Genomic DNA, 12,578 nt, shown 5'->3' on the forward strand with positions numbered 1-12,578 from the left:
TGACAGTGAACCAAAACAGGAAAGTTTAACAGCTTAACAGTGAGCTAAAACTCCCCATAAAGCACCATTAAAGCTACTTTAATGTCAAAAATTTTACAAAGCACTCAAACAAGCAAAGAGGGGTTGGGAATAGTCAAAAGAAAGCCTTTATTTTCATGCCAAAAAGGAAGGATCTTACGTTGCAACGTCTTCACAGAAGGCGACAACCTCCAGGTTTTGAGCATCCTGTTCCTCCAGGGCGGCATTCTTCACCAAACCTTTTCCTTTTCCCTTGTCCTACAGTAGCAAAAGAATCAAACACACAGACACACACAAGAATCAGCAGAGAACCAAGAAGATACATAAATATTAAAAACAGAAGCAGATGGAGGCAGGCTGGACACAAAGACAGTGTGTCTGGCTGTGTGTGTGGCCTTGGTGATAATGTAGTTTGTCACTTAAGAGTGTGTCCAGCACATATGAACTCCTTATATCAGTTTACTGGCTGTGGACAGCAGTAGTGCTTTAGGTCTTTATAGTGATTTGTGTTTAGGAATTGTTGAAGGGGCAGTTTTATTAAAAAACACCTCAGAGCTATGAATCCTACTGAGGGAATAAATGTCAGCAAGGACAGAGAAACACACACTGAGGTATTCAGCCCTTTGTCTCTTAAATTAAGAAAAGGCAACAGTAATTAAGATTTATTTTTAAGCCTAAATTTTGATTAAAACAGTCACACAGGCACACACAATGACAACTACACACTCCAGCAGCTGAGCTGGAAAAAGTTTCATAACACATAAACGTGAAATATTTTCTTCATATCTATTTTTTACTCATTTGAAGAATTGAGTTGGAAGAGTTGTAAATCTGTCTCTTTGTCTCTCTCTCTCTCACACACACATATATATCCTGAAACAGCTCTCTTGGGAATTACTCTAAGAGATTCCTGGAGGCTCGCCTGCTGCCGGGAACTCACAGTTACACTCGGCTTTTTACGGCTGTCTGACTGCCAGCGGCTGAGGAATGTGCTTCCTGTGGCACAGGAAATGAGAAGTGAAAGAGCCCCGCCCCTTCCTTTGCCAGGCTCTGGGCCTGTCTGCAAAAGTGCTCAGTCATGGCTTGGAAATCTGTGACTCTGACATCATTCCCGACAAAACAGAGAGAGAGAGAGAGAGAGAGAGGTTTGAAGACAGGGCGGGAGAGGAAGGGAAGAAAGAGGAGAGAGGGTGAAAGAAATGTTTGGAATGTCATAATAATGGTTCGTTCCTTCCCTCTGAGATTTCTGGGAGATTCTGAGTTTCAAGTGTTTTGATGAACCCAGGGGGATCGGAGAGCTGACTTTTCATGTGAAATAACAACTAAACTAGTTGTTTTTCCATGGCATGTTAGGACAACTTAACCTCTACGGCTCTTTATAAAAACCACGTACTTCACATAATCAGTTCACAGATTGTTGGGATTTTTACTGATGCACAGTCATGAGTTGCATTTGCGGTAACTCTCGAGAGTGTTATACATTCTCATTGGTGATGATCCAGTGCCTACAGGGCACAATACTTATTGTTTTGCTGTGTTTTCATTCATTAGGTTTGGAATCACACCTAAGAGTTAAGGCAAGTGTTAAATAAGTTCATGTTTTAAATTCTAAACAATACCACCCACCTATCCTTGTGCCTGCTGTAGCTTTAAACAATAAAGAAGATCATACAGATTTACATTTTGGACACACAAAATTAGGACAAAAACAAGTGATCATATTTATTTTCACTATCTATTTTGATTTGTCAACTCCTTGTGTGGTGTACCAAATTGAAAACAGTGCCAGTTACAGTCTTCTCAGAGCCCAACATGACTCTGTCAGGTGTTGTTCTGCCTGAGTACTAGTCTAAAACTTTAAAATATTCAATTTGCAATTAAGAAAAGCTTTGGTGCAAATTAACAAAGTAGCTGCCAGTCGATTAACTGTTCAGCTATACACAAAATACAGGCAAACATATAGTGCTAGAAAATATATATAGTGCTAGAAAAAGAATAATTTGCCTGTTATTCACCCATTCACACAAGGTGCTGCTAGTTCACAGGGAGAAACCTGGGGCTCAGCTCAGCTCAAATAAACCTGCTCTTCATAAATCCAAAACCCTTTCTTGCTTGTTTCCTGTAAACTATCACAATCCAATGAAGGCAAAATGCTCAAAACATTATCTTGAAATAATAAAAAAGAGTGCCAGCCCTAATTACCGAGGTCACAGCATCCAGCAGTTTAATCTCAGATATCATTTAGACCATAACTGTGCAGCCCCAAGAGCAGAGACCTCTTGTTCAAAGCGCTAAGCTGACCTGACATAACACCAGGAGATAGAAATCTCAGTCAGCGTGGAGCTGGGAAAAGAGGCCAAAGCCTGACACCAAAGCACCTGCATCTCCCAGCAAAGGGAGAGGAGAAAAGGCTCCTGCTGGTGCAATCTCCCTCTCAGATTTTCAGGATTTTCTGGTCTTCAAAATGCAGCTAGTAAATCAATACGACTTTCTAATTTTCATACTTTATGCTTTCCAGTTATGTGCAGGAATCTTGGATGAGGGGAAGCAGACCGAGAGGCAGAGAGGCGACATAGAGACGGGGAGGGAGAGAGAGGGAAGAAAACAAAACAAAACAAAACAAAACAAAAAAAAAAAAAGATGGGGGGAGAAGGACTGAGAGAAAACATTAGAAAGCCAGTGAAAAGAGACCAACAGCACATTAGCAGTGTTTATGTTTGGCGTTAGGATTGCTTCAGCAAAAACAAACATGGGCAGATAATTCAATGAGGCCACGTTAGCTGATCATCACACTACAACACACACACAAACAGCACACACACAGCGGGCTGGACAGTGGGACAGGCCCATCTTTGTTTCACTCTATCGATTTTGTTGGAGCCGGACAGAGAGCTCCTGGTGTCTGAAGTCATGGGAACAGCTTCGTATGATTCACACGTTGACTAATCCTTCATCCTTCCTCTGCTTTTACTGAAGTGTAGCAACACTGACCGTAATACCAGGAACACGCTGACTGTACAATACAAAGGAAGATTACAACCCCACTGACGGCTGATCCTCGGGGACATGGAGTGTAAAGTGTGGTATGTGACCGGTAGTTTGATGTGGTCAACGACAGAAATCTAACTGTAATCCACAAAAGTCAGTTCACAGAGCTTAATTTTTTATTTTTTTTTAAATCCTCCAACTTTCTCATGATGGATTTCCTTGATGCATTTTTCCTTCTACTTTCCATTTTTAGACAGACAAGACATGGAACTTGTCAGAAGGTTTTTTTTCCACAGTTTCCAAACCTGCTGCGATTTGTGATTTAACTCTCCTAAAAAATGTCTATACTGGCGAGATTCACGTCTGGAAAAGGAGGCTTTTTTTGCCCTGAGTGTCCTGCATCACTTAAGTTGGCCACAGTCTCCTCCAGAGTGAGACATAATCAATTATCAAACATGTGACTCCGGCTTTCACAGAATGACACAGATGTAAAACTATGTCTGCTGTTCTGCTGCTCTAGGATAACCAAACTTTGTGGTTGGCTGGAGAGAACTGCTGCAGTGATAGTGATTTTTTTTTTTCTTTAATGGATATACAACATTTTAGAAATCTGCTCAGACTGTAGCTTGTGTTGGAGAGCAGGATTGAAGGTGTCCGTACGCTTTAACGCTTCAGATGGTCGCTCACAAGGAAGGAAGACAGACCCTGTGACTCCCACCGCCCCCAAATGTTCACAGAGCCTCGAGAGACTTTCAGATTCCCTTTCAGTCGTAGTCTGACACTTTGTTATGCAACAACAGTTTAATGTTTTATTACAAAGCAAACAATTTAAAGTAGTATAGTGGTCCAGAGTAGAATCACATTAAAATACGACGACAGAAAACGATTAAACATTTGTTAAAAACTCTTGTAAATCAATCCTCGAAATAATTTAGTATTTATCAGCCTTATTCACATAAAATGACTTTCAAAGCTTGCGTTATCAAGGTTCTCACTAGCTGGCCTCTACCCTACATCTCTCAAAGGCTTTTCATGTTGCTGATAAGCAAGGTCAGACATTAAAAAGAGCAGAAGTTTTAGCAAAAACACTTTTTAGCTAGAGTTTAACAGAGAAGAACATGGTGAGTTTGAGCAACTTTGTGGTGTGTCCCATGGGTCACAGACATGCAAGAAAGCCTGACTGAGCACAGTAGCAGAACTGAAAGGCTTAACCAACCACAACCACGACTGGTGGTAATTCCAAGCCCAACATCAGTATTGAGTTACAGCACACATGTAGACATCAGACACCTCCTCAACTCTCTGTGTCGATCTAATGAAAATTACCCCAGACTGTCTGTGGCAAACCTGCAAACTCACCAGCCACTGAGCAGATTATACGTTTTTAAAATCAAGAGCTTGTATCATAGGAAAAAGTCACGATTTTTTTTTATTTAAATTGAGAAAAATGTCCCACAAATCTTAACTTATTAAAAGTAGAATGTGCTACAGTTGCTCCAGACTTTATTTTACAACATAACTTTGGGTGGGAAATATTGAGTGATGCTGTCGGGCTGATACAGCACTTACTGAAGAGATGAAGATTGATTTAAAGGGGTTGTGACTACTCAGCAACCTCTTAACTGTCAGCTAAAACATGAACAATACTTCTGTTTGGATACAGCTTCACTGATGAGACTAAGTGCCTATGAGAAGCCCTATGGTTTACATCAGAGGAACCAGCTGTCCTAAAAACACAAATCAACTTCTTCTTTCGATTAGGAAGTGAGTGGTGGCTATCTAACTCACACTTCCTGCGATAAACTGAAATCCTTGGCTTCATAAATTGTGGTTCTAGGGACAGACTGCTCGTCAAAAAGTGCAGATACAAAACTCTACCTACTTCAACGTATTCCCTTAACACTTGTTTGCAAGGTTTTTATTATGTGCATTAGTATCTGGTCTCTACCTGCTTCCTCACTCTGTCCTCCACAATGCTTCTCCTGTTTTCTGCCAGTAAACAAGGTCAAAGGTTAGGAGACACAGAGTTGTTTGCCAAGTGAGTCACACATTTAACTGGGATGCATGCCACATCCCTGCACTGCAACATCTTCTAACCCTGCAATCTGTCTGGTGGAACAAAATTTACTGAGTGTTAAGTATGCTGCGGCATCTCATACTTGTGCTTAAGGTGCAATTAGACAATAATAAAAGAAAATGGGCCAGAGTCTTGGAGTGGGATGGTGTGTAGGTGTGAGAGATGTAAAAGAGCTCCTGGAGGTCTTTAAGTCTGCGGAGGCAGGAGAAATTTCACTGTGTGTTTGGCTGGAAAAAGCTACAGTGTGTGCTGGAAAACTGTAGGATCACATACACAGCACACGTTCGAATGAAAATGAGCCTGCAGGTCATTTTTAGGGAACAGTGCAAGAACAAACAGGCATACACACGCTCAACCAGTCTGCAATGAAAGGGCGAGCAAAATACTTCAGTGTGTTTCAACACTTCTCTCTAAACCTGGATCTAATTGACAGGCTTATCAGCTCATAACGTAATTTTAATCTCCATTAACCACACTCAAAATTGCACTGTGCATCATCATTATTATATTACCAAAAACTAGGGTTAATATACACCACAAATATTGTATTAACAATTGTCTTATCACACAATTTTGAACAATCAAATCTGTCTCATGTTCTCCTACACTTTTCCTCTGTTTGCAGAATAATGATTCGGTTTAGATCATGTATTCAGATATCTGACTAAAAAATTCTTACCATTTCTTCTCTGGATTTGCAGATCCACTACATGAGCCAAAAACGAGTACTACACTTCTTGAAACAATTGTGAGGATAAGTAATAAGAATCTGTGTTGTGTCAGGCCAGACATGGCGACGTGAGGTAAATGACGCACAGACCTTTGGTGCTGCTTTGCACACAGTAAGCGCCAGGTCTGGACAGGCGCTGGTGCTGCGAGGCGTGACTACTGAACTGTAGATAGAGGTATTTGTTTGACTGCTGATTATCTCTAACCTACAGCTTAATATCCAGAGGCCAAAGCATGGGATTAGTAGCCAGGCACCACAGAAACTGATGGAGGAGAGAAGAAAAGGAGTCAGCAAGGTGGATGAGGAAATGAGCTGAGAGACTGAAGAAAGAGAATGAGATGTTAAAAAAAGAGAAAGATGAAAGTGAGGAGAAAGTATGAGACAGAGAGATAACGCGTAGACAACAAAGGCTAAAAGAAGAGGAAGAGAATGAGACAGACAGTAGAGATGGTGGTGTGACTCCACATTAGTCTGGTTCTGACTCAAAGTTCAAACTCATTTGTTCCATTTTGCACCCCTCGGCCCACCCTACCACATCTTACAGTACGCTCTTGCCAACCACAACAAGGCTTGGTAACTCCAGGCTGATGTGCAGGCATCCAAACACTCACTAGTAATAATGGTGTTGAAAAAAAAACAGTGGAGACACATAACTGCAAGTGTAACAACAGAGCAAATACATTACAATCACGCCTCGAGCTTAAATTTGTCCACTTTCCACTATACACAGGGCATAAGTAGTAGTCCCCATAGGCTACTGTTGCTGTTACTGATAATACCACATTCAAAGCCAAGTTTGCCCTTGAACTGCAAGTCTGACCATTAACGTGACGCAATATGAACCGTGTATCAAGATTGATTCCAGATTCTTTCTCCCCACATTTGTCAAGGTTATAAGGCCTAAAATCTGGCCAATGTGTGCTGTTAATCAAGAAATGTAATGTTTTGGAAGAGTGGAGAGATTACATGTGTGGCTTGGACAAACATATCAGTTCACACTTGAGTCTACTTGCAACCACAACATGATTCGAACAGTTATTTCAGAATGTGTTGCTGTGCCGCTGAAGGTTTCGTTAAGCTTTTAGAGCGAGGGTTTAGAGGTGTCTAATGTCTGATCTGCATTGTAACTCAACACCAGTGACTAACTGATCAGCCTACATATAGACAGTGTTATATGTTTAACAGGGTTATTTGCATCTTTTGTACTTCGATAAAAACAGACGTGGGTGTGGACTGACACTTACTGATGGGAAGCTGAATTAAGTGACTGCTTTATAATGATCAGCTTTTATAATTGTTAAGTGACAACTCCTGGTTTCTTAACAGCACAGCTTTTAAAGAAAGTTCCTGTCAGATTCAGATCATATTGCTTTTTCCTGTGTCTTCAGGGTTTGCTTTTCTTACCCAGTTTATACTGAAAGAGAGAAAGCTCTGGTCCTGTATCTTATTCAAATGAGTCTGCATTTTCAACAACAGCACCATGTAATTAAAAAGTAATGTTGTCAAAACTAAAAAGAAAATACATTCATTACCAAGATTAACCTAACTAAAGTCTGATCTGCATACCATTTTAAAGACTGACTCAGCAATCTACTACACAACTGCCTGCTTTGAAAAATGCTTTGCAGTAACATAAATGCATATATAGGAAGAATATTCTAGTCTTTCTTGGAAAGCAGGGTCAAACCTTGTCGACACTCGACTGAGCTGTGTTGTCACTTTATACCGACTGGCTCTGATTAGTCATTGCAGTTAACTAAGAGAAAGGACCATTTAGATTCGCTATGTTCCATTTTTAGTGGTTTAATAGGTTATGTTTATTCTATTATAGTCTCTGGGTTTTGAGGTTTAGTTTGACTCCTGATTGTTCTTTTTTGCCATGCTGTTTGAGTTATACAGCTATGTTAAGCTTATGTCAAGCTGCTGCTTCACATTAAAAACTTTCCACACACAGACTACTGGGAAGCAGGTATAAAATATTGTCTTATTTGCCCACATTGCAGGATTTAATCACACTAATAGCAGAGTAAGGCATGCAACGGGTATCTAAAAATGAATCCAGCATCTCTTTCTCCTAAGACTGAATGCGAGCAGAGTTGGCACAGCAACGTACAAGGGTAATTTGTTAGGTCATTCTGGAGCGGCTGTGGGGCACAAGGGAGCTGTACGGGCTTGTTCCTGTTTATAACAACATGGGCGCTGACTGCCAAGCAAGCAGATGGAACAAGGAGCGCAAGCGAACGTACATACCATCCTAACCTCACATACACAATGACTGCAGACATAATAGATGCAGATTAAAAAGTGAGAGTGCTGTATGTGAAGAGCACAGAGCTAAAAAAGCTGTGGTTACACAACACGGTAGTCTGACCAGAAAACACAGGCTTGAACCTAGACATAACATATAGGGCAAGTGTAAACTAACAGGGATTCATCCTTTCAAAGAAGCAGACATTCCTCAACCCTGGAAGACACAGCTGGGAGTACAGACTGGACAAGCTGCCTTTGATGAGTGGTAATGTATACGCTGTGCAGTCCCACACATGGACTTGAAACAGCACATTGAAGCTCTCCTCAGTTGGTCATGTTTAGGGCTTTGATTTTTTTTTTTTTTTAACTCTGCTGTACTGTAATCTTTCCAAACACCATGTTCAAATTGTGTCAAATTTCCTGGTTTTCCGCAAACCGTGGGGAATTCTGGAAATAAGGGCCTTGTACAGTGCTATAAGGTTAATTATCACCCTGGTGTGAGAAACATGCCACAGAGACCAATTGTTTGGTTGTGACACAGGGAAACACAATGAGCAGGAAGTGGGCGTCTTGAGAACCGCAAAAAAAAAAGACTGAGACAATGTCCAGCACAGCAGCCTGTCGAGACTTTAAAAGTAGAGAGTTTTTGACCATTGAAGCAATATTTTAATGAGACGTGTCTTGTATCCTACCAGCAAGTCTAGAATCACATCTAGAATCTGATCTGATTAAAAAACAAGTTTGGTGACTTTGAAATAAAGTTTAAAACTTTTTTCCACAGGTTAAACTCTTCTACCTCACATGTTGATGCATGTTGCATCCCAGTTCTAATTAAACAAAGAAGAGCTTTCATTTTCAGGCGACCTCTGGTTAGTCCTGACTACGATACTGAGCGAAAAACAAGATGCACGATGACAAGTTTGTGTTTGGCTGGTAGGCCTCAGTGTGCGTCTACTGACATACACTGACATTCTTGTCTTGTCTCTCTACCTCAGCTCAGAGCTGCCAGCCAAATGACAGATGGTTTTTTAGTTTTAGGGGAGGGGGAAAAAAAAGATTTAGAGGCAACAATATCCCATGCCACTTGCCCACAGCACTGTCCCAAATGAATGTTCTAAATATTCATCACAAGAAATTAGATCACTCATGTCTTGCTTGGCAAAATTAATCACAAAATGTGGTTGGGAGGAAATTGTGGGGTGAAACAGTGGGTAGCTGACCACAGCGAAATACTTAATTACAGGGAGGAGAAGTAAAGAGGATGTTTTGCTTGTGCTAGTAAATGAGTGAAGAGCATACATGCAGTTGTAAGCAGGACTTTGATGGGTGTTTTTGGCTGAACAAGATGATTCGCCATCATCTCTTCTGACTAAACTTTACTCAGAGTAAAGATCTGTGGTCACATTCAATCATTTATTCTGCCATACATAGATGTGCCTATGCTGTCAACAGTGTGCAAAGACAGTTCGCTGTTAGTAAATTGACTTTTCAGGGTGGCAACTGCTCAGCCACCAAATGTAACAGGTGTAACGAAGAATATTAATCATGGCTTTGTTTCATCTAACTCTCCCAGCCAACATTCATAATACCCAGGGACCTGAGACTAGTTTTTCTCCATGACATTGAACATCCATTACCAAATAAGCAAAAATTAAAGTTCAGGAAAACACAGCTGTAGTTATTAAGAGTTTAACACAGCTTATCTGCTTCATCAGAACTGTGTGGGTGTTGGTTGGTTAGATTTAATTAACAGTGGTCTGACCACATCAGCAAACCACAACTGTTATCAGATCCCAAATCAAATATTGCAAAATCCTGACGATGATATGTGCACTAAAGTATGTGACATCACCCACTTTAAACCAGGAAGAGGAGCACAGATAAATAAGCAAAGTTTCCAAGGAATTTTATATTAATAATTTTCATCTCACACCAAAATGAGTATTGAGAAAACTTTACCAGAAATCTAAAAAGGTAAGAAAACATTTCAACTTTTCAAACATTTACCTACAACTGTGATCCTACCTGATTGTTTGGTTTGTGCTGGGAGGACGTCCCTGGGATGTTGAGTGAGTGACTCCTAGTAACAGCGGCTCCTGTTGATGCCCTCCTCTGCTGTGAGCGAACTGACAGCGTCGCTTTCACCTCCAGCGGGGGGCTGCTGCTGCTACTACTGTTCCCTTCAGTCTCGAGCACTGCATCCCAAGGATCCCCTGCAGGAACTCCTGGTACTGTCTGTGCAGCACCTCCTGATGCCAGGGATGCTTCCTCATTCTCAGCTTTACGCTTTGTCAGCGGGTCCAGATCCAGCCAGTCAAAGCGACTGATGCTAGATGATTCCATCGCGGCTGGCTGCTGGGGTGGTGGGTTAGGCGCCAGAGAAGCTGTGCCCACTTGAGAGGAATCTGGGTCAGTGCTGGCCGATCTGCCATTCTTCAAGTATTCTGAGGTGCTGGCAATCTTGTCGAACAGTTTGGCCATCTGTGGGTCCACGGCTGGTTGTGGGAATACCATGGCAGCAGCAGGCTGGATGGGAGTGAAGGCCATGAATGATGGCTGCTGCGCTGGCAGCGCCATGAAGGGCGACATGGTTGGAGTGAAGCCATTTTGAAATGTGCCAGGTTTGGGGAATGGAGCAGAGGGGAACATTGGGGTGGGCTGGTGTGTGGGAGTGGACACACTGGAGCTTGATGGAGTGGACAGAACAGGTGTCCACTGGCTGCCCTGGAAAGGAGAGGAGCTACAGGGAAGACCTCCAGGGTAGGAGGCGCTGAGGTTAAACCCCAGCAGTGACGAGGGGCGGGACACTTTGCTGTTAGCCCCAAAGTTTTCATCCAGTAGGAGCTTTTCAAGTTCTTCATTGGTCAGCTTGTCCACATCAATATCCCTGAACTTGTCCTGCTCTGCCTGCTTCTTGGTCTCTGGGAAGACAATGAGGTCCTTTTCTGGTCTACTAGTACAGGGTGAAGGTTGAGGAGCAGTAGTGGTATATTTATTAGATGGTTTTGGTTTTGAGGAGGATGTGGATGTTGCAAACGCAGATGAGGATGTTGAAGCTGAAAGGGTGTGTTTCTTCTCCTTCTGCAATTTTGCTAAAGCCTCTTCCTCCATGCGGAGGGCTTCCTCTTTACCCACAACCCCCTTTGGCTGGGGGACATCCATCTTGAACCCATTACCACTTGATATCTGGGCCATTCTGTCAACTGGAAGGTGCCATGAGTGTGACAGCTTTTAAGTCAGGGGGGCCCAAAGGGTTGCGGAGCAAGGCTTTAAACACCTGAAAAAAGTACAAAAACATTTAGATAATTAACAGAACTAGTTAGTTCTGACAACTGAACTGCCGGTCACACAAACATCTTTTATTATTATTATTATTATTATTCACTTAAATTAAAAGAGCTTGATGACTTAGATTGTGGGCTAGAGTCAACATATTTCAAGATTTATCTTATAAAGATTTAACGTTCCACCACTGAAACACTTAGGCCTTGTATCCCTACTCATGTCTGTATTACACTCAATCACCATGTGGACAGGAGTGGTCAGGGACCGCACCACAACCCTTTGTCATGAGGCATGACCTGCTCTTCCCCCTGAGCCACAGCCAGCCACTCAAGGCTCAGCTCCATTTGTTAATCGGCAGCTCTTTATCTAAGGCTTCCCTGGGCATTGTTGTTGTAACCATGGTTTGATTGCTTATTGATCAGCTGCCGTTTGCCACACACGCACAGCCCATAATTGCTTGTGCTTGCTTTGGAGTCAAGGGCATCAATTAGGTCACACAACTAGCACGGGCTACATTACCAACATGTTCATGGTATTTAAATTGATTAGCTCACTCACAGCAAGCTCTCATCTACTAGTCTGCTGCCTCTATGTTGTTCACCTTGACATTGCGAGGTGCATGTAGCAGTTGTTTAATTAAGCAGCCGGGCTGACCACATACCAAAAAAGAAAGTAAATCAAACAGTTGCGCAAGGTGATTAATAAGGAGGTGACATATGACTCACCTCACTTACTGGCATTCAGTTAACTTTCAAATGTGTAAACTCCCTTTATTTTCATTATCAATTAATTCATTTTCTCTTTTAATTAGTTGACTGTTTGCTTTATAAAACATAAGAAAACAAGGAAAGATGCCCATCTTAAAAAGGTAATGACATCAAACTTGTTTTCTCAACCCACCCTCAAAAACCCCAAGTTGTTGACAAACAAAGAGCATCATCCAAGCCTGCAACAGGGAGGATCCAAAAGTATCCCACTTCTATAACATGAGAAAAACATTGCTGCAAAGAGTGTTTTGTGGTCCTAAAATGACACAGCGCCTTCTCAAAGCAACCATTCATCGAACGATCACAGCCCCAGGGTTGAGTGAGTTCCTTCTCTCCCCAGGCGTCACCGGCCTCTCCTGAGCTTCCCCTCCCATTGTGGTGAAGGCTGGCTCTGCTGGGGCTCAGGCTAGCCTAGCACTATTGTGCAGCTGAGGAATTTGGCATGCTATGCAGCCCGACGGGT

At 42.1% G+C, this 12,578-nt stretch overlaps 1 protein-coding gene across 1 annotated transcript in view; it reads right to left on the bottom strand.

Moving 5' to 3' along the window:
* pik3c2a (phosphatidylinositol-4-phosphate 3-kinase, catalytic subunit type 2 alpha) overlaps positions 1-12,578 on the bottom strand; it is a 40,153-nt gene that overhangs the window by 24,789 nt on the left and 2,786 nt on the right. Inside the window, 2 exon segments of the mRNA XM_018685686.2 lie at positions 179-276; positions 10,089-11,340. Of these exon segments, the coding sequence (XP_018541202.1) occupies positions 179-276; positions 10,089-11,258 (1,268 nt within the window). The 5' untranslated portion in view covers positions 11,259-11,340.

The sequence above is a fragment of the Lates calcarifer genome, linkage group LG10, assembly GCF_001640805.2.
Source record: "Lates calcarifer isolate ASB-BC8 linkage group LG10, TLL_Latcal_v3, whole genome shotgun sequence".
Classification (NCBI taxonomy): Eukaryota; Metazoa; Chordata; class Actinopteri; family Centropomidae; genus Lates; species Lates calcarifer.